The 22171-nt window shown below is 46.5% G+C and overlaps 1 protein-coding gene across 5 annotated transcripts in view; it reads right to left on the reverse strand.

Annotated features, from left to right (window-relative positions):
- PSKH1 (protein serine kinase H1) overlaps positions 1-21756 on the reverse strand; it is a 38367-nt gene extending 16611 nt beyond the window's left edge. For 2 of the 5 annotated variants that reach the window (XR_005107664.1, XM_037409030.1), the window contains exons 1-3: positions 21712-21756; positions 19800-19954; positions 17647-18678 (exon numbers count right to left, since the gene is read on the reverse strand). Coding sequence is in view for 4 of the 5 variants with exons in the window: in XM_037409030.1 (XP_037264927.1) it covers positions 17647-18591 (945 nt within the window). In the remaining variant the exon portion in view is untranslated. Of the gene's footprint in view, positions 1-16307; positions 16426-17646; positions 18679-19799; positions 19955-21123; positions 21448-21711 lie in introns of those variants that run through there. The other 3 variants (XM_037409034.1, XM_037409032.1, XM_037409031.1) reach the window with 3 other exon arrangements.
- Positions 21757-22171: the final 415 nt, after the last annotated feature.

Below are 22171 nucleotides of genomic sequence, written 5' to 3' on the forward strand. Positions count from 1 at the left end.
CCAGCTTTCTTGTAGGTCCCTTTAGGTACTGGAAGGTGCTCTAGGGTCTCCCTGGAGCCTTTTCCAAGCTGAAGAACCCCAGCGCTCTCAGCCTGTCCTCACAGCAGAGCTGCTCCAGCCCTCGGACCATCTGTGTGGCCTCCTCTGGACCTGCTCCATCAGGTCCACGTCCTTATGTTGGGGGCCCCAGAGGTGGATGCAGCACTGCAGGGGGGTCTCACCAGAGCAGAGCAGAGGTGAATCCCCTCCGTCACCCTGCTGGCGCTGCAGCCCAGGATACTGGTGGCTTTCTGGGCTGCGAGCGCACATTGCTGGGCCATGCTGAGCTTCTCACCAGCCAACACCCCCAACCCGCTCTCTGCCCAGACTGTATTTGTGCCTGGGATTGCCCCAACCCACATGCAGGACCTTGCACTTGGCCTTGTTGAACTTCCTGAGGTTCACACAGCAAAAAGATGTATTGGCTAAGAACTGGAACTGAAGCTAATACGCATTTGTTTCTACATACCAAATCAGAGTAACAGTTTAAGCAAGAAACGGCGGTGTCCGATACCGAGGAAAAATCTTCCCCCAGGAGGAAGAATATCTTTTATCACGACGATTAGTGCAGTGGAGGAGGGTGAACAGATAAGCTTATAACCTTCCACATACACACACTCCCACAGGCTTCAAGCTGTTGATGCACAAGCCCTGGGTGCTTACAAGAGAAGGAATGAGGGGGAGTAAATCTTAAGACAGTCTTAGCTGTTAGTCCAACTGTGCCCTGCTCCCTGGCTGGCAGCAGCTCTCCTCTACTGCTTGGGACAGCATGGAGGCTCCTTGAACCCAAGCACCAAATGCACCATGCAGGTGTGGAGCTGGGCTGAAACCACCAGCAGTGCCCAGGCTCCAGCAGAAGAGCAGCACCTGCCCCGCTGCCTGGCTTGGCTTTCCTTTCTTCTTTAGTCACAGTTTCAATTTTAATCAGATTCCAACCCAGGCATGGGTCAGAGGTGGCAAAATGTCCCTTTGTCCATCCAAGCATTTCCTGAAAGCCCACGTTTAGGTATCTAAGTGCTTTCCAAGTTAGGCCAGTATGGCCCAATCTAATGACATTCCTGTTTCTCTCCCAGAAAGTGCTGGTTTGGGTAGGCAAGGTGGATATAAACTATTGCCACTTAGAAAATTTTTAAGTGCACAAAACAACAGGAGACACTAGAAGTAGGTTCACTTGTTTTAGCACATTTCAGTCCTGGGTGACTGGTTTACAGTGGTCTTTCCTAGCATTATTTGGGATGTTTTTGTTAGAAACCAGAGCAGGACAACTGTTCCGGATCCCGCTCCACTGCATTTCTCCTTATTATCTTCTCAGTCTCTTTCAGCATCCAGAACTATTCAGTGAAGGAGACAGATCCTGCTGAACAACAAAGTATGTCACTGGAACTGCATATACACAACAAGGAAAAATTATAGTAGGGACCCCTCAAACATCCCTAGCCTACACATACCTAATTCTGCATCTATAATCTTATACTGATGGGATTTTATTTTTCCTCCCTGTTCTATCTTACCCTGTTCTTTCCTGCATTGGTTGGCTTTGGGGTTTTGGGTTGGGATTTTTGTTTGGTTGGGTTTTTTTTGTTTGTTTTTTTCAAAAAGAAGCTCAAGTTTTCAGTTTGCTATGTGGAATCACACTAACTACTGTCAAGCCTGGCCATCCCCCATTTGAAGAAGGCTGTGGAGAAGATCTGGGTGAGAGTTGACAAGATGGCCAGGGGTCTGTGACACACAGCCTTCAAGAAGGGGTGGAAAGAGCTCAGCTTGTTCAGTATGGCAAAGAGAAGTCTAAGGGCAATCTAATAGCAGATTACATTTATTTGAAAGTAGTTACAAGGATTACAGGGCCACACAGCAGGTCCAAACAATACAAGGGGCAATAGGAGAAGCTGCGCTTTGTAAGGTTGGTATCAGGAGATACCAGGGAAAGGTGGTACAGCCCTGGAAAAGGTCCTCACCAAGGTGAGGGATCTCCATCCTCAGAGATCTTTTTCAAGACTCAGGAAGACAAAGTAACAGCCAACACGATCTACTATGGGGAACAGTCCCATCTCAAGCTGAATGGGGTTCAAGGTCTCCTGTAACCGAGGTTTCTATGATTCTAGTGCTTCTCCTCCCTGTCCCTGGACAGCACTGTCATGTCCCCCACCATGGCAGCAGCATGTCCCTCCTTTCTACATGCACCACTGCCCAGGCTCCATCCCACATACTTAACAGGGTCAAGTGTGCCACAAATCGTTCGAAAATAAACATGTGCTGATCAGCTCTCTGGATAAATTTGGACTGATACTTAATTACCTTTCCTGCAGCAAAGATAGGAATTTAGATCTCTCTCCTGCTGAGCCACTGAATTTTGTAAAATTCATAGAAATTTCAGGCCTTTGAATTCTCCACATTGCTCAAACTGCGCTGAAACTGACCTTAGAAGTTAAATAGTTAGTTGTGGGAGACAAAGACAAAGAGCACAATTCCATAAACTTTCCTTCCTTGGGAAATCAGGATAAAAACAGGGCTGCAATGGACATCCAGGGATCATTCAATCCATCCCACAGTCCCTAAAGGATCCACCACAGATGCATCATCCCTGACAGATGACTGCCTAACTTGGTCTTCAAGACAGCTTCAGCAATCCTCTGGGTAAATTTTTTTTAGAAGTGGGAGACATTAGTATTGTAAAATGTCTAATGTGAATCCTTCTAAGTGCAATCTAAGGCTCTTGCTTGACTTAATCTGGAAAAGAGATTATTCCTTTTCCTCTTTGAAGCCGCTTTTTGTATATTTGCAAACGCTATGACAACACTTTCTTTAGGTCAAACAGTCAAAAATGTTTCAATCTTCCAAAGAGTGTGGATTTTTTGACTCACAATTGTTTTTGTTGATCTTCTGTCAAGTCTCTCCGCTTACCCTGCAGTGTTTTTGAAGGTCACTGCCTAGAAGTGTCTGAGCTGGAGCTTGGCACGCTGCAGCCACCACTAAACACAGCAGGATTACACCACACACAGCCTGTCTTTCTGTCCATACACCTCAGTACATTTGTGTTTTTCCACAAGTATGATATTGCTGTCTGGCATAATAGTTTGTGATTCATAGGCAGATCCTCTTCTGACAGGCCACCACCTTCTAATCTTCTGTTCTTCACCCATTTTTGTGCACTAATTTACTCTTACTTTAAAACATTTGCACCTGCTATTGAATTGCTCAAATTCATTAGGGCCATCTGGAATTCAATGCACTTCACAGCCCTTCCAATTCAATGTCACCTGCAAATATGAAGAACATACCTCCCCCTCCCTCACTGGGCTTGGTCAATAAACCCCCAAGTACCACTGGATCTTTGGCAATTTCTAGAGAACCATGGTCACTACATATTCTACTTTGTTGACGAGCCACTTTTTAACACAACAGGTTTGGGGAAATAGAATATTTGGTCCCCATGCTCTCCCTGCTTCACCTGTGGCGTGGCAGATTTTGAAAGTGCCGTATAGCAGAATCTGTCCGCTGGCTTCTGCCCCCAGGAAGACTGGAGAACATTATTTTCCTAGCTTCTAGGCAAAGAAGTTTTGCTCAGCATGAAGGGCAGACGAGGACAAAATGATTTGTAGCAGTAAGTGGAGAACACAGTTTCCCCCTTTTCCCCACAGTACTTCTCACCCACTGACACAGAAGGTATCAGCTGATGCAGAAGACATGTGAGGCAACGCTGGTTGCCCAAAGCAAGGGACAGGAGAAGGCTCCCTGCTTCCAGAAGATGAGGAATATTTCAAATTCTGCCTCTCCTTTGCCTGCAGACATGGGTAATTCAGATTCTCTGTTAACAACGGTTATCATGCTTACTCATTGGATTTACCCATACTGACTGTTTGGGAGCTCCATGTGCCTGGCATACATCCAGCGCACACAGAAGGTTTCCAAAGCAAGGCTATCAAGTGCTACTGTGGGTTTCCAAACAGGGATTTTTCAGACACCGTGGAACACTTTCATGAAATAGCTAAGTCCAATGTCAGGTCTAGCCTTGCCAAGCCCCTGTGCCAAACACTAGAGGTACAGGAACTCCTATGAATTCTGGAAGATGTGTATGCCATAAAACGATTTTACATTCTCATCTAAGAGCCAAGCTACTTTTCCTTAATTTTGCAATATCTGCCTCTTGAGCAAAACGGTAGCTTAAGAAAGCTATCAAGATTTCCTTGGAAAGCTAAAAGCAAATGAAAAAAATATGAAGGACTAAGTGGAAAGAGATAAGAAACTGTAACTCAGGTATTCCTATCAGCAGCCGATATAACAGTATATGAAGTCTTTTGAGTCATTACAACTATAACAAGAAACTTTTCTTACGTCTGAGGTACATAACCATTCTCAAACTCACCAGACTGAAAGAATCCCTTAGAAATTATTCTTTAGACACGGACAAAGATAGGAAACATGTGAATACTTCCCCTCTTAGACAGCTCAATTCTACCTTTTGTTAGGTACAAAAATCAAATTCATCAGTTATTCACTCAAAAGTGCCTGAAATGCTGGGTGCATTTGATATGTAGGGTGTATCATGCTGATGGAAGCTCACAAGCTATAGGCACACAGCCAGGCATACGTCCGCACCAGCAGTTAAGCATATGCTGCAGTAACAGCGGGTATCTCTCAATTGCCACCAGCAGAACGTTCTGCCTCTCCTCAACTTGTCCGCATGGCTCCCATTTTACCAATCAGCACTAATCTGGTGTATCAGTAAAAGCTCAGTTTTCAGGAAAATCCATAAAAGCATCCACTTAAAATAACAAATGTATTGGAAAACGTGCCTCAGATTTCTATCTTAGCACTCACTCAGGGCAGCAGGAGGGCAAAGCAGCAGAGTGGTGAGAATGGAGACAGCAGAAGCGTCAGCCCTGAAGCTCACGCTCCAAACCAGGGAGCTCTGATGCGCTGCTGTTGGGGTGAGCCGCCCCTTCCAGTGCAGAACAACTAACCCAGTTCTCTTGTGTCTACCAGCCCAAAAGCTTCAATTGCAATCTCATCAGATTTAGGGATTTCAGGGATTAGGTAAAGAGACTTCCAAGAAAAACTCCAGGTTTAGGAAGCACCTTTTTAGCCCTGCCGGGCTCAGTACCAACAGAAGCTCCCCAAAACAGGTTTTGCAGCTGAAGAGAGATCTTAACTATTTGAAAACAAAATCTTGACTTCCTACCTATGCCATTATGTATGCTGGTTGACTCCTCTTTTGTATCATCCTAGGGCAGGAGCACACTGCAACTGCTAGGGAAGTCACAAATGCTGGACAGAGGAAAACGGACACATCTTTCAATAGCAGGTTGTTCCAAGTATATCAGGTTCAACTGCCTCTCTCTAAGGCAGGGTCAATTACAGGCCGCAAAATGATTTGCCACAAGGTGCATGTTCACAGCCCTTCTTTGCAGACCTCAGCTTTGATTAAATAAAACTAGCTTTTGGGCAGCAGGGACAGCAGCTGGAACTACAGCCATGTGCCAGCTCTGCAAAGCCTCCGAGTCTGGTGCTCCGCCTGGTGGCTCCGATGGGAGCTAGGAAGGAAGGTGCTGTAATTTTCTCCAGAGTGGAACACGTTTACAGCACCCACCTGAAAGCTCACTTTAAAAATGTTTTACAGGTGTCGGTCAGGGCTCCCTGTGCCTCTAGAGTAGTACCACTGTTCTACTTTTGTATTTCCATAGGATGGACTGGAGCCATACCACCCTTAGGTCCTTGGCAGGCCAGATTTAGCAAATTCAGCTGAAGCAGTTTAAGATATTATGTCCATCCACTCACCCCACAACCTGCCATGATAAACTCCTGTGCATGTCACAGCACTGACGACACAGAACCAGACGAGTGCTTGCAGCTCAAGGGCTGCACCTAGCACAAGCCCATCTTCAGGAGCAGCTGAACTTCAAACCCACCTCTGCCCAGAAGCACAGGCTCCTACCCCACAGCCATCATCTCCCAAAGGGAGGAGAGGACAGCTGTTGCATTTAGAACAGGCCAGGTTTGCACAGATCACCTCTCAAAGCTTGCAGAGCTGCAGTAAAAGCGGTTACTCTTTCTCCTTCCCATGGTCTTTTAGGAAACTCAATGTTTCTACCACATTCACTGGTGGAAATGCAAGGCGGCAGCAAGGTAAAAACCTCCTGCACTCTCAATACAACATAGCCCATCTGCCAGCCCCAGTGAAACACTGGATGCAGATGAGGTAGCATGGTCAAGCAAACCCCATCCTCCCTGCAGCTAAGAGTCATTTCTTGCAGATCACAGCTTTTTCCGATGCAGAATTGACGTTCTCACTCGCTAAACCTTGGTCTGTAGCAAGTAAGCATGCAGCAGCGTGCCTTGCCACTCAAAACAAACCCCTACTAAGGTATTGGAAAAACAACACATCTGAGGCACAGGTAGAAAGCAAAAGGTAAAAGAGGAAACTGCCTAGTCTGTTTTTAGGGACTGCAAAGGAGTCAAAGACACCAATGGCAGTTGATAGTTCAAATCCCTTCTGTTAATAATGTATATTCTGCATAGAGGGAGCTTAATATTCTGTTTCTACCCTACCAGTCCCTTTATCCCTACATCCCTGATTCTGCAGAAATACTATTCTGCCATTAATAGGATTTTATAGGGCCCAGAAATGCAGGAATGAAATACAGTATGTCAAATCACAGCATTATTGCAAGACCTTTTGCTTCAGATGTGGCTCCTGCCTTCCTCCATCCTCACAATAATTACGTGCCACATGCTGTGCATCACTTTTCCAAACCCTGTCAATTCACCCAAAAATCCTAACCAAAATGCTCAGCTGCTGCCCCTCCTCCTGCCTTGAACTCACAGGTGCTACTGGTATGGAGAGCAGCCCTAGGGAAAAGGGGCTGTGAATGAAACTACGGGGAAAAAACCACACTCCCCTTCTCCATGGAGACTCTCCTGCTTGCTTTGTTTCTAGGGCCTTCGAGGTTCAAGGCTTAGACAGAGCTTCCAGCCTGGGCTCCTCCACCTGACACACCAGAATAAATCCAAGCATTACAGTGCAAACAAGTCACCACTGTGAGGCAGGTGGTGTCTCCACCCTGTTGTTTTAATAGATGCTTCCAGCCACAGAAACCACAAACCCAAAGGAAGGGAAAGCCCAGCCAACTCACCTGCCACTATAGCCAGTCAGAAAATTCACTGACCTGATGACATGCCAGATTCTGTGAAATATACTCTAAATGGGGTGTTGCAGACTGCAGCTGTATGGAGATGAAAGACATACGCAGAGAAAGGTCACCCCTCTCCTTGCTAACTCTGCCCTGGGATTTGGTATTATCTTCATGGCTGAGTTGTGACATAAGCTAAAGTGTACAGTAAAAAGGCAAAAGGAATGATTTTGAGAGAGATCCTTGAGACACCAATTCCAGCAGAGGAAACAACATTAAAAAAAACAACTCAAGAAGCAGCCAAAGCAAAGGGGAACCAATTTCTAAATGCATACATAGGTTTCAATGTCCTTTTACTGGAAAAGGCGTTGCTTTACTTGTAAATAAAGTATTTTCTAATACAGCACACAATTATTGCAGCAGCATGGTCAATGACACATGCAGGAGGTTGAAGGATTTTCCAGGGCTTAACTGAGCTTATCATGTTTCAGAGAGCCTAAGATGTCCACTCCTGCAGCAGGAAAGATCTGGACAAACACTTCAGCTCTCAGATACATACGGTGCGACACAAACCCACATATACTCACACCCACTAACCCAGTGCATTAAAAGAAAAGAGCAGAAGCTAAGAGAAGTACATTTACATGGCTGGCCTCGGTGTTCTGTGCCAGGCTAGGAGAGGCACGCTTTCATCCTGTTCAAGTGTTTCAGCTCTTCAAAGCAGAGTATAGTGCCCTTTTCAACAGAGAGCCATCTGACTGCATCTCACCAACACTCTTGTTGCTCTACTTAAAAATCACTGTGTTCTCACAGCCATCTGAAATGCAAAAGCACATTCCTCTGTAAATTGATTTTTTTTTCTTTTTCCAGGCAAAGGGCTCAGCAATTTATATAAAAAACTTCCTTACATAGAAAAAAATCCCTAATTTTTAGAAAAAAATGCATGCATTTCTCTAACAATAGGACTATTGTAAAACACTTTTACCACCTCATCTAACATGGCTCACAGGAAAAAAACAGAGCAGCTGCTGTAAGTAAAAAACTTTCTTGCCCCAAGGAGGCTTAAACGTGGTCCCAGAGACTTGTATGATCATGCAAATGAATACCACAGATACGGTTTAAAACTGTGCCTTCAGCTGCCCTGTCCCTGTTTTCCTTCTTATGCTATATTTCAGCTGCCTGGGACACTGAAACTCCAAGACAACTGAAAAAATTAGCCACCCTGCTGGTTTGAAACCTCCTCTCTCTTCTGGCATGAAGACAAGAGGCCAAGGTGACGACTGTCTTGCAAAAGCTTCTAATGGCTCTAAAGACTGGGGCTGGTACAGCCAGGGAGGTCAACGCCATCGGTCAGCACGACTGGCCCAGGTCCCCCCCGAGCGAAGGGTCTCACTTCATCCAGACTCTCCCAAGGCACTCAGCAATGAAGAACTTCCAGAAGAATAAGGTGGCTTTCCAAGGAGCTCCTCTGAGAGCAAAGGGCAGCACAGGACACCGTGCAAAGGTAAATCTTCAATAAATGAAACACACATACTAGCTTTCCTGGCCTCTTGTAGATACATGACTATCTCCTGTATCAGAAAAAAAAAACAAACCAACAAAACAGAACCAACAGGACCATCAGAAGGCAGTGGTGCTTCTCTGTTCCGGGCAGTTTTTTAAATCTGCTTTGAATGTTTTCCAGGACACATACTCCAGCCCAAACCTAGGGAAGACAGGCTGCCTTACTGCCATTCTTAAACAGGAGACATGTACCAGGGGGAAATCACCAGAGGGAGAGTTTTCCCCCTTTCAAGGCAGTTGTGACCCTATAACCAATTTAATTAGCATATAACATATTATACAAAGCTTTATGAGGTATAACAAAGCTATAGGTATGAACTGCAGGAAAAAATCTGGACAAATTTCTGGGGCAAACAAAGTATAAAATAGAAAGTAAAGCTAACATTAACTTGATTTTTTTTCTGAACTGGTATTTTTTTCTAAAGTGGTTATACTTGTCACCAAAACAAAAAATAGATTTATTTATTTTAATTACCTAGGCTTATGTAATTAATTCTAAGTGACCAGAAGTGCAAACATGCAGAAGCAATTCCGGGACTGGCAGCTGGACAGTCAAGGATCCCACCTGCTGCAGCATCAATGCAAAACTTACAGTTCTTTAAAAAGCCACCTCCAAAATTTGAGAATGTTTGTCCTATACTGTTGGAACTCTCCTGCAAAATGATAGGGATTGTGAAGAGGTGTTTTTTGTGATATGCAAGTACAATTTTCTTTCCTCTCCTACAGGAAATTATTTTCTACACTAAAATACAAGCATGCAAAACAAAGTTGGGTTGGTTTTTTTTTTTGCTGTGGATCTCTGCCACTACACATCTCCATCTGCAACTTTTACGGGAAGGAGGTTACCAAGAATAATTACTTTTTTATTGTTTGTGCCTCTTTTAGAACAAGTTTGTCATTTGATAGGAAATCTGGCCACTCATAACACAATCACTGATCAGTCCCTTTGCAAAGGGACAGGCATTTCAGTAACTAGTTTCCCCATGGAGTCAGAAGAAGCCTGGGTTCAAGCTGTACCCCATTGTCTTTCAGAAAGTTGAATAAATGCAGGAAATTAATATTAAAAGTTGGTAAGACTGCATTAGTGTCACAAGAGATTTGGGGGGTTACAAGTCTTCTTACCAGCCAGCACAATGAGGACAACTACAAGAACACTTTGGAAACCCTCTGTGGTCATACTGATGTAGCTGGGGTAAGGACTCATGTAAGCATGCAGCAGCTGGTTTAAAATGGCTTTTCATATTTTTAATCTTGCTATCAGGCAGCACCTAACAACATAGGGCCACAGTTCCTTTGCCAATGCACTGCCAGCACTCTTCTTTTTTCCTGCTTCTGGGATCACCTGCAGGCAGGGAAAACTGAGGAGAGCGTTTTGTTTCTTTACTTACGTAGACTGAGTTATTGTGGGAACACCACTCACATTACTCCACTTATCTACTAGGGTAGTTCATGTAATTAATGGCAATTCATTCTTTCAGCCTGAATCTATCCATAGCAGCACCTGCACTGTTTACTCAATACCTGCATTTAACTTGGCACTTTCAACGTCAAGCTAGGGCAGATAATCACTAAGATGCTGAATGCTCAAGAAGAGAAAAAAGAAATGCTATGCCCACACAATCTGCATGTTAAGCCTCTCCTTTGGCTTTCCTCTGAAGCCATTTGAGCTGCAAATCCCTCTTTACCATTAAAATTTTTAGTACTCGTTTCTCTGTTGCTTTTGACCAAGATTTGGAGGAGGAGTTGATACGCAAAAAGGAAGGACTGCCATCCAGAAGGACCTCAGCTAGCTGGAGAAATGGGATGGGATCAAACTGCACCAGCTGGTACTGTCAGGGCAGTTACAAAGAGGATGACACCGCACCAGACATCTGAGATGCTCAGTGAAAAGGGAAACGATGACTGTCAAGCTGCAACCAGGTAAATTCTGCCTGGATGTAAAGGAAAAACTTCTCCCACGAGACTGGGGCTGCCCTGGGACAAGGACCAGAGAGGTGGTGACTTCTCCATCCTTATAAATTTTCAAAGCTTGATTGAAAAAGGCGCTAAGCAACCTCATCTAGCTTTAGCCCTGCCCTGAACAGAGGTTTGGACCAGAGACTTCCTGAGGTCCCTTTGTGCCTAAATTTTCCTGTAATGTTTAAATTCAGTGGTATGCATTGCAACAGTGTACTGCAGGAAGCCAGACCAACTGTTTTGCTGATGCTGTCTGGACTGGCACTTGCCACTCTGTTGCAAAATAAAAAGCAGAACCAATTCATGAATGCCATCAGTTTCTTAAGTTATCATAAATAAAAGCATATAGATTTAGAAATAGGTGCCCTTCCTTTGACTTGACATAACTTCAAAAGGTGACAAGACTACAAAAATTATAAAATTTTACTTACAATATTTTTATGTGCATCTTAGTTATTTTCCCATATTATAACTGCTTGAAGCCTATGTATATGAACAAGTCTCCAGTATTGTTGGTTATCCTAGGAAGCTGCCATCTATGTCAGGGACAGTCTAACAGACCACAGCACTCCCTTCTCAGCATTAGGATCTCTGCAAACAAGCATCCACAGACCCAGTGAACCAAGACTGCAAAGGAACCCAGGTAGAAAGTGAAGGCAACCCAAATCACAGAATCATAGATTCATTCATGTTGGTAAAGACCTCTAAGATCCTCAAGTCCAACTGTAAAAAAAAAAAAAAAGTGGAGAAGAAGAAATCTGGGTGGACATGGACAAGGAAACAAGCTATACAAAAATGTGCAGCACAGATCTACATGTGCAAGAACAGAGCAAGAAAGTACTTGTCAAGTCAGGAGAAAGCAATGCTACAACGGTTCAAACTTAGAATGAGAGCCAGGCTGCAGGGTAAGCTCTTTAGATGGAGAGAAAAGGCCAGTTTTTAAATGAAGACCAAGGAAGCCTTATAAACTAGACTTTGGTGAAGACCCTCAAGAATCCTTGATTTGAAGGGGACATGTTTCCAAACATGACTTCCCATGAAAGGCACTCAAGTTTCTCAACAAACAGAAGGGTTTATATTCTGTGTGAAGTCAGTAGGGAAAGGCACCACACGCTCATGGGATCAGAAAGAACCACTTAAACACTTAGACATGAGGTGTTACCAGCCATCCCCAAAATTGCTGTCACCCTTGCACATCTGACGTAGAAGCAACAGGGAAGACAGCATCTTGGGGTGTTGTTGGGAGTGCAAAGAAAGTAAGCAAGCAGAACTCTAAACAGCAACACTAACTAGCAAGGGGAGCTGTCACAGAATGAAGCCATCATAGAAAGTGTACCAGGTAGCAAGCTAGCCAGGCAGGACAATGAGATAGGTTCTGTGTTCGTGTTTCAAATCTGAATGAGTCACCAAACAGAGAAGGATAGAGTCAGAAGAAGAATGCAATTCACACCACACTTTCCTTTATAGATTTATAATGTCAAGAAAGACTCATTTCTCCCAAGGGGAAAAAAAACCAAAACCCACAAACAAACATGTTCCTGCAGGAGGGTGGGAAGTTAAACTAACTTTATCATCTGCAAAAATGCACTTCTTATTACCATGTAGTCTGTATACGTTGCCTGCTTTTCCACCTACCTACAGAGGAACTCCAGCACTGGGCTGAAATCTAAGAGTTCAAAAGCATTTTCATTTAACAGGAAATGTTTGCCTTCCTCACTTTTTACATGTCTAGCTTTTCCAAAGAACTATTATACAGCAAGTAAAATTAGCCCATGGGAGTTGATAAGCCTTGGGATTGATTTCCAATTCTCAAACTTGGTTGAAATAACGCTGCCTCCAAACCACAAGTTAAAACCACACAAGACATGGTACCTGCTCCATCAGTGTCAGATGGGATCACCGAACACCCCCAGCACACAGGCAGGTGTCCCAAACGCTGCATGCACAGCCTCGGAGCACTCCCTGCTCTGCAGGCAGCCTGCCTGTTACTCAGCTCAATAACTCTTGGGAGGGGATGAAGCACCCACCTGAGGGATGAAATGAGAGAAGGCAAGACTAACCTAGGACTGAAGGTTACTGGATCAAAGATCTAACCAGTCCAGTATAGTGTCTCCAACATCAGTCGACAGCAGATACAGAGGGAGAGCCCAAGAAAACAGTCCTTATGTTGCAATTAACAACACAAACCCCCTCCCCCTATACTCCCAAGTCTCAAAAACTTGTGGCTTAGGGACCTCTTTATCCATACTTGGGACTTTTTAGTGTCATTCTCTCCATTGATTTGTCCAGTTACTCTTCGAACTCAGGCAAATTTCTACAGTCCACAGCCCTCGTTTTCACCACGAAATGAAACCTCATTTTCATCATCATTAGCCCCTGTGCAACATCATTAGCAAACTTCATCCTGATCGCTTTTGGGCAGAAGGGGACAGATCCTTCCAACTTCACTGCTTTTTCCCCCACCATGGACCTGACCACATATTTCAACTTTGTGCTTACATTCAGCAAATTGCTGATCTGTGCAAAGGCCACTATCGCATTAGAGCTGCAAAGTCCCTTCAAGAGCCCTTGGTGAGGAACTTTAATAAACACCACTGGAAAATCTAAGCAAGCCACACAAAAACCAATCGTGTCTCTGCATGATGGCTAAGTCCCTTGCAGAGCTCCTACAGCCTTGCAATGACCAGTTTCCTTCATATATCAAATATGTCTCTCCTTACGTCACATTTATCAGTGTATCCACTAGCACCATTATTTAGAACAAGTTTTTTGGTTGTTTGATTAAGAGATGTACCCACAACAACCCCACCCATGAAGAAAGTACCACAAAAAGCTGATCCTGTTTTACGAATAGGAAAACAGACCACAAAGGGTAAATTATTTGCCCAGATCAGGTATCAAAACCAGAACAATACATACACCCTAGCTCAGTTTCCCTATTTAACCATAACTTATATTATCTTCCACATCTTCCAGCAATTTTCTCAGGTGTTTAAAGCAACATAAAAGTATCAGTATTCAACAGAAGGACAAGCTTTGAAAAAGAACCAGAGCAAGCCTGTCCTAGCAGGATAACGATGGCCTGATGTTCATCTCTGCACTTTCAAATTCAAAGGAAAAAACCGTGAATGGAATTCCAGCTTTATTCCTCAGACAACTTTTTAAGCTACAAAGAGATCCCCAGAAATCAGTTTTATCCCCAAGACTTCAATTAAAATATTGCCAAATCTTCTTTCTAGCGAGTTCTAACAAAACAAGTGAAAGAGAATGACTTTGTAGCAGTCTCAATAGCCCACGTAACCCTTACTCAAGAGATGCTCGGGGAAAAAAAGTATGCCAAGTTACAAAGCCAGCTTTTCTTCATTCCTCACCCTACCCATCACTCCAAGCAGCTGAGAAAGTACAGAAGGAGATACAAGAGATAATCAGAGCAGTGATGTCAGCTGTACCTGAATAACCTATTATGGGAGACCTCTTCTATCGATCTGCTAATAGCCTCTTCAAACAGACCTCACACTCCAGGAACAGGGGAGTGGTGGTAAGAGGGTCCCAGTCAGAAAGCAATACATTAGCTGGGCATGAGCTCACTTGTTTTTCAAGAAGACGGAGCTACTTCTCAGGTCAGCATGCGTCTTGGCTTTTATTCCTCTCTCAATACAGCTTTGTCCTCTCTGACCAGGTTTTGAGGCCAGACCTTTCAAAAAGTGGGACTCTGCACCAATTCTCAGCAAATTCACAGCACTGCCGCTGTGAGACATGGTACAGCAACACAGCTCGGAAGACGGCTCCCTCCTTCCCCACTGAAACTTGCCTGAGCTGCACAGCTCAAGCTGTCAGCTCTGGGCGCTTCACTTCGCAGGCTTCTTTTAACATTTCCTCTTCCACTTCACATCATCAAAGTTCACATTACAGAGAAGAAACGCAGTTGTTCCCACGAGCTCTCTGCTTCTGCATCTATCCAAGACAGACACCTTCTGCAACACAGTCAAGTACTCTGCCCATTCTTGTTCCAAACAAACCAGGACGTACTGCTCCTGCCATTTCCATCAGTCTGATGAACTTATCAACAGCCTTATCTCTTCCCACTTCTTCCAGTGTTCCACAAAAAACAGAAGAGCAATTTTCTGTGAACATCAGAAACTTGGAAGCATTTAAAGGTCCAAAAGACACCATTAAGAAAGCTGGCACAGTTGTAGGAACCATGCCAGATACCTCTAAATCTCTGGCTCACTTTGTTTTCACCTAGAATTTATTCACAAAGCCGGCAGCCTGTTCCTGCATCTCCTGCCAATACCTGGCTACAGTCAAACATGCCTGCAATTTAGGGCCATAGGCTTAATTACACCGGTAAATTAAAGCATCCATGTTCCCTGGCTTCAGAAGAACAGAAAGCATCTGGGCAAAAGATACAGGCTACTGGCTGACACATACTTGTTTTCCAGGCAGTAAAACATCTACAGCTTTCCAGAACAACCACTCACGTCATGCATAGCTGTCATAACAGCTTCCTCAAGTATGTAATTTGTGGTGGGATAACAAGTGAAACGCTTCAGGCTTGTGCACTGGCACTTTCAAAACATACTCTAATGCTTTCTCTGCGGTGCACATGCTACCTTTGTGTATACAACCTACAAGCACCCGGTGGCCCTAGTCTGGGCTCTCCTCAGTGGCCTCCTACGCAAATGCCAATATTCCTCTCAGTTTCATTTAACTTGGAGATTCCAACTATTAACACAAGCTAGCCTGACAGCTTTAAAGTATAAAAGACTTACTGACACCTCTAAAAACCCTTCAGAGTGATTTATTTTTGTTTAAACACAATCCTAAAGTGGTTTAATACATTTAAAAACTTAAAATGTTAGACTCCTTCCATCCATCATTAAAATGCCAACATACTTGGCATACCTAAAAATACAAAAGTAATCAAGAATTTACTCTTGGGTTTTTTGACAGTTATTTTACTGTCATTTCAGAATCATAAACTTAGCCACTCATTAACACTTTCCCAGTGGGCTTCATCTCACAAAGTCATGGCGTTCTAGAACCGAAACGCTTGAGAGGTTATAAAACCTTCGGTTTTTTTAATATTTCCAGGGACGAATATAGACAGAAACGCAACTCGCAAATGAGGATGCCTCCACTTTCTATAGGTGTGATTCTTAGTGAGGTTATGCCAACACTTGGCAACTGTGCTAGTAGAGGAGCTGGCTGATAACTGAGATCTCCCACCACGACCAGAAGCAAGTTAGCAGGAGCTGTGTCAGCCTGGCACCCAACTGTTCTGCAGAGCGATGGGACTCTGGGAAGGTGGGGGCACCCATCTTCTGCCTAAAGTCTATCCCCTGAGGGTCCTCGTTCCGTAGTTATCCAAGAAAACTATCCATCAATCCTCAATTTTGTCACATACTAAGCTCAGGAGACATCAGGGATCCATTTCAGAAACTTTCATGCCTCCAGATTGAAGAAGCAAGTGCCCCTTTGCCATAACCTTGTCTTTCAGCAAAGGTACTCTTCAGACTACAGTTGGATTTGTATCAGAATCAAACTAGGTATGTACACGCTACATTTCAAACACTCACCCTGGCACAAGTTTCAACAGCAAAGGATCAAACAGCAGCTTACCATGGCTGAGGTCTCCCCAGCTAGAAACCCACAATCATCCCAGTTCTGCTTTATGGGAAGAGATCTCATCTTTCTTCACGCACAGATTTTTTTTTTTAAAGGAGCTCACCATGCTGCACTAGAAACAGTTTTGGAAAGCAGACAGAAAACAGGAAAGGACTCAGTCCAAAGGTGGATTGAGAACTGGCTGAACGGCAGAGCTCAGAGGGCTGTGATCTGTGGCAGAGTCGAGCTGGAGGCCTGTAGCTCCTGGTGCTCCCCAGGGTCAGGACTGGTCCAGTCCTGTTCAACTTCTTCATCACTGACCTGGATGAAGGGCCTGAGCATGCCCTCAGCAAGCTGCTGATGGGACATAACGGGGGGAGTGGCTAACACCACAGAAGGCTGCACTGCTCTTCAGTGAGATCTGGGCAGGCTGGAGAGCTGAGCAGAGAGGAACTTCATGAAGTTCAACAAAGACAAGCATAAGGTCATGCCCCTGGGGAGGGACAGCCCCACGCACCAGTACCAGCTGGGGCTGACCTGCTGGGAGGCAGCTCTGCGGAGAAGGACCCGGGAGTGTGCTGGGGGACAGCAAGTTGCCCGTGGGCCAGCAGGGTGACCTCGTGGCCAAGGGGCCAACGGGATCCTGGGGTGCATGAGGAGGAGAGTGGCCAGCAGGCCGAGGGAGGGGATCCTCCCGCCCTGCTCTGCCCTGGGGAGGCTGCGTCTGGAGTGCTGGGTCCAGTGCTGGGCTCCTCAGTTCAGGAGAGATGGGGAACTGCTGGAGGGGGGCAGGGGAGGATACAAAGATGATGAGGGGACAGGAGAATCTCCCTGATGAGGAAAGGCTGAGAGAGCTGGGGCTGTTCAGCCTGGGGAAGAGAAGGCTGAGAGGGGACCTCATCAATGCCTGCAAATATCTCAAGGGCCAGTGTCAGGAGGACGGGGCCAGGCTCTTTTCAGTGGCACCCAGCGACAGGACAAGGGGCAGCGGGCACAAACGGCAACACAAGAAGTTCCTTCTGAATATGAGGAAGAAGAACTTTACCTTGAGGGTGACGGAGCCCTGGCACAGGCTGCCCAGAGAGGCTGTGGGGTCTGCTTCTCTGGAGGCATTCAAACCTGCCTGGATGCAGCTCTGTGCAGCCCACTCTGGGAGAGCTGCTTCAGCAGGGGCTGGGCTGGGGGGGCTCCAGGGGTCCCTCCCAACCCTGACAGTGCTGTGAATTACAGATTTTTTTAACTCTGATCATGTTACCACCCTGCACACAACAGCCAGCTTCTGGTTATCACAAAGACCCACCTACAGAGAGCTTCTTGCTTGACCTCCCCTCCCCATAACCCTTGGCACACTCACCTCGCCTGAGTAACTGTATTTTCCTTTCAGGATCTGCCGATACAAGCGGGTGCGGTTGTCATCTTCAAAGGGCATAGTGCCACTCAGGAGAATGTACGAGATAACACCCAGCGCCCACATGTCCACAGAGTTTGTGTACGGCTTCCTGACCAGGATCTCTGGAGCAATGTACTCCGGGGTCCCACACGTGGTTTTCATCAGGCAGTCATCTCCCTTCTTTCGAGCACTTGCCAGTCCAAAGTCCGTAATCATGATTTTGGAATCTGTTCCTGGATGGTAGTACAGCAGATTCTCTGGTTTTAAGTCCCGGTGTGTGATACCCAGTGTATGCAAATACCTCACACCATCTAACACCATCTGCAGCACACGCGTAGCATCCCTCTCTGTGAAGGAACCTTTAGCAATGATGCGATCAAACAGTTCCCCTCCAGTTGCCAATTCCATCACCATGTACACACGGTCCTGGGTCTCAAACACCTCAATAAGCTGGATGATATTGGTGTGGCGAACCCGCCTTAGCACACTAAGCTCCGACTCACACACTTCCCTCCCCTCCCGATATTTGGTCTCTATCATCTTGATTGCATAGGGCTGCTTGGTAGCCTTGTGTTCCACCCGTACAACACGACTAAAACTCCCTCTCCCAATAAGAGCTTTGATGTCATACTTGGCTGTCACTCTGGGATCAAATTTGGCGCGGTACTTAGCCACCTTGTTCTTGCGGGGCTCAGGCTGGTCCACGTGGGCAGGCAGGTGGTTCCCAGAATACGGGTTAGCGTAATGTGGAGGTGAGGGAGAGCCAGCTTTGATGACAGTCCCACAGTCATCTTTGATGAAATGCTTGTATATGTCATTGTGGCCTGTGTAAGGTTCAATTTTTTTAACCAGGTCTAGCTGCACATCTTTGGGGGGCTCGGGAAGCACCTTGCTTGTCCCACAGCCCATCACTGAATGGTGTTAATTCCCTATCAAGGCATTTTCCCAGGGCAGCATCAGAAGCAACCACATCTGGGGCAATTCCCACATTTGAACCTTAGGAAAAGAATGAGAAGAAACAAACAGTAATCAAGGTAGTAAAGTTTCAAATGGGAAGGGAAAAAAAAAACCAAAAGAAAAGCGGTAAGAGCCATGCTACCACAAATTAAGAATCTGGGATTTTCACTGTACTTTTCCTACAGAGTACGCACGGTGCTTTGCTGCTTTCATCACAAGCAAGTGAAGGTAGCACCATAAAAACACAGTCATGGGCAGAACAGATGTCTGTGGAAATCACACAGTACCTCTTTTTATTAAACATAGTTTGTTTACTGCTCTCAGCTGAGCACTGAATCAGAGTGGTTGAAGTCGGAAAAGACCTCTGAAGGTCTTCTTGTCCAGGCATAACTGCTTAATAAAAAAATCAAATTAAGGAAAGAGTTGAGCATTTTCCTTAATTTTGTTTAATCTGTTCAACTTCATAAGACAGCAGCCACTCCGAATCTTACTGTTTTGAAATTTCTCACTAGAAACTCTACAAAGTATCTCAGCAACTTATTCACTTAACAAATCCAAGATTTTCTTTATATCGAACTTGTACTGGTGTCTTAAACCTCTCGTTACTTGGCTCCTGGGGATCAGTGAAACTGCACAGGAGGCAGGGAATACAGAGACAGACACAGGCTAGTTTTAAGATGTGTAACTCACTGCATCCCACGCAAAAGGGCAGGCCTTACTGAACCAGAGCAGCTCTTAGTCAGCAAATCCTTCACCCTCCAAAGCCTAAGAAATCAAGGTGGGCTATGACATCTTTTAACATCCTGACTCAGTGTTGCTTTATTTTACATCTTCAGGTACCAAGTCTGGCTTTCTGTATGGAGCTGGGTGTAGGAAGCAAAAGAATTTCTACCAGCTGTTCCAGACCAGGAGGTCTTGTCTTGCTCACCACACTGTATTCCAACAGAACAAAATCAGCTGCATTTCAGCAAGTCTTTATCTGCTGATTAAAACAATATGACTAGCTAGGAGATGGAGAAACTGCCTGCATGCGCCCTGGCAGTTAGCTGGGCAGTTTTACATTTCTACTCCTTGGCTCAGAGGCCCTCAATATAGTTCCTGAACCTTCACAGAAGGCTACAGAAAAGCTGTTAGCCTTAAAACGTAATTGTATGCCTTACCATCACCAAGTGTATCTTTGCTCATTCACCAAGCAACTATTCAGCATGAACAGCAGAAAGGGAACCCCAGCTGGTCTTCCATAAGGAGAATTATGTGGAGAAATAAGAAACGTTTCAGAGAGACACCCAGAAGTTGTTTAGACTCTACATCTGAACTGGAAAGAAAACAAGGCTTTAGTTAAGATTCAATATTTAAATCCGACATCAAAGTAACTTCTTACGGAAGACCTCCTGGCAGTGCCATGAAGTCAAGCACACCAACCATGTACAAACATGCCTATACTAGGTTGCAAGCAAGCAGAAACAAAAACCAGCTTCGTAGAAAGCTTAACTGACTTTCAACAGGGGCTGTCCTGTAACTGGGCATTCATTCAGATGAAAGTACCATGACAAAAAAATCTACAGCAAGTCCTGAATAATGCCCACCACAGACAGTTTCCCCAGCATTATTGTACCTTACAATGTATTAACAGAGAAACGGAATGAGAGCATCCACAAAGGAGATCATTACAGAGTAATTCCATGCATAGAGAAGCACTTGTGTAAAATCTCACACCCATAGATAAAACCAATGAGAAGGATCAAATGTTGAGCTTTAAAACATTGTATATAAATCCACTAATAACATCAACTGACATCAGGCATCAACCACCAGTATGCCAGTGGCTCTTCCTCTTATGCCTAAGGGTCTCAGCGAAGCCTACAGAGGCCCAGAACTCCATGCCACAGCCAGCAACAAAATGCTTAACACCATGTCAGTGCAGGTGGAAATGCTCCTGTGTAATATTCCCCCAGAGTTTGTGAGAAGGAACTAATGCATTAGAGAAATGGGGCATTACAAGCCCCCTGAGCAGGAAATCACACACAGGGCAGGTGCCAATCTGTTTGAGGGAGGACAGCATGCCTGGGCTGCAGTTGTAAGTGATAGCAAGGAACATGAGTTTATGCTTCAGTGTCTACGCACTTCTCTCCTTGGACAACCTGCCCACTGCATCCTGGGGCTCAGCAGGGCAACACCTCAACTCCTGCTGATTCAGAAGGATCCTCCACCTCTCTGGAAATATCAGGGCCTGAACAGTTTAATACTTGGGGGCATCCCTGTGGATAAGGGCTGTCAGTCGCCTGACTGACCCACCCGAGGCCTAGCAGGCCTTCCACCGCCCATTAAATATCTCATGACTTGAGGCTACTTGATTTTGCTTTTCTGTGAGATGCCAGTAAGGCAATCTGAAGATGCCAGCTCCTAACTGCGTTAAGAAATGCTCACACATTGCAACCTCCACACCACACCTCCACCAATGCAGCATTGCTGAAAGCACCTTACCTTTGCTTTCACTAACAAATCCCAAACATGCCTCTTACTGCCTGACAAAGATTTGGTACTACCGGTCACCTGGTGGGCAGTGGAAGCCTTTGGTGGGTTTCCAAGGGTAAACCCGGGGCTGAGGCTGCTGCAGCACCGCAGACAGCTGTGCCGGAGCCGGTGGCCGGCCAGAACCCGTCAAACCAACCGGGATCTGCAGAACTCTTGATTGTTTCTCTTAACTCATCCCGAAGCAGGCCGTTCGGGCCCCGGGTGGGGACGCCGGGCCAGCGCCGGCAGCTCGTCCTGCGGCAGGCTCGCCCCCCGGCCCAGCCAGCACCGGCCCGGCCCGGCCCGCCCCGTCTGAGGACCGCTCTGGGAGGCGGCCAGGGCCCCCTCCCAGCCCACCCGCCCCCGCGGCCCAGCGGCAGGGCTGAGGCGCCGGGGCCCGCCGCGCCCGCCCCCCCAGGGCCGCACCGCGGCTGCGCCGCGGCGCCGAGCCGCCAGCGCCCCGGGAGCGAGCCGGGGGGAGCAGCGGCCGGGCCAGGTCGGGCCGGACCGGGGGGAGCGGAGCGGGCGGCCCCCCGAGGCAGTCGACCCCCTACTCACCTCGGCCCACAGCTCGGCGCCGCCTCCTGACGTCATCCGCCGGCGCCGCGGACGGACGAGGGGGCGGGGACACCGCGCGCGGCGATTGGCGGAGGCGGCGGTGGGCAGGGCCGCGGCGAGGCGGATGGGGCGCTGGTCGGCGGCCCCGCACAATACTGCCCCCTGCCGGGACCGCCGGGAACACCAGCCCCGGCCATCGCCCCCTTCCCCCGGACCGCCTCAGCGCCAGGGGTCTGGGACCCCCCTCAGCCCCACGGGCCCCTGGGAGCTCCACAGGCACCCCTCAGCCTCAGGGCCCAGGACCCCTTAGCCCCATGGGCCCTCCTCAGCCCCACATACCCCTGGGACCCCCCTCAGCGCCACAGGCCCCAGGACCCCCTCAACCCCACAGGCCCCCCGGAATCCCCTCATCCCCATGGGCCCCCGGGACCCCCCTCAGCCCTACACACCCCAGGATCCC

Source organism: Falco rusticolus, chromosome 15, assembly GCF_015220075.1.
Source record: "Falco rusticolus isolate bFalRus1 chromosome 15, bFalRus1.pri, whole genome shotgun sequence".
Lineage (NCBI taxonomy): Eukaryota > Metazoa > Chordata > Aves > Falconiformes > Falconidae > Falco > Falco rusticolus.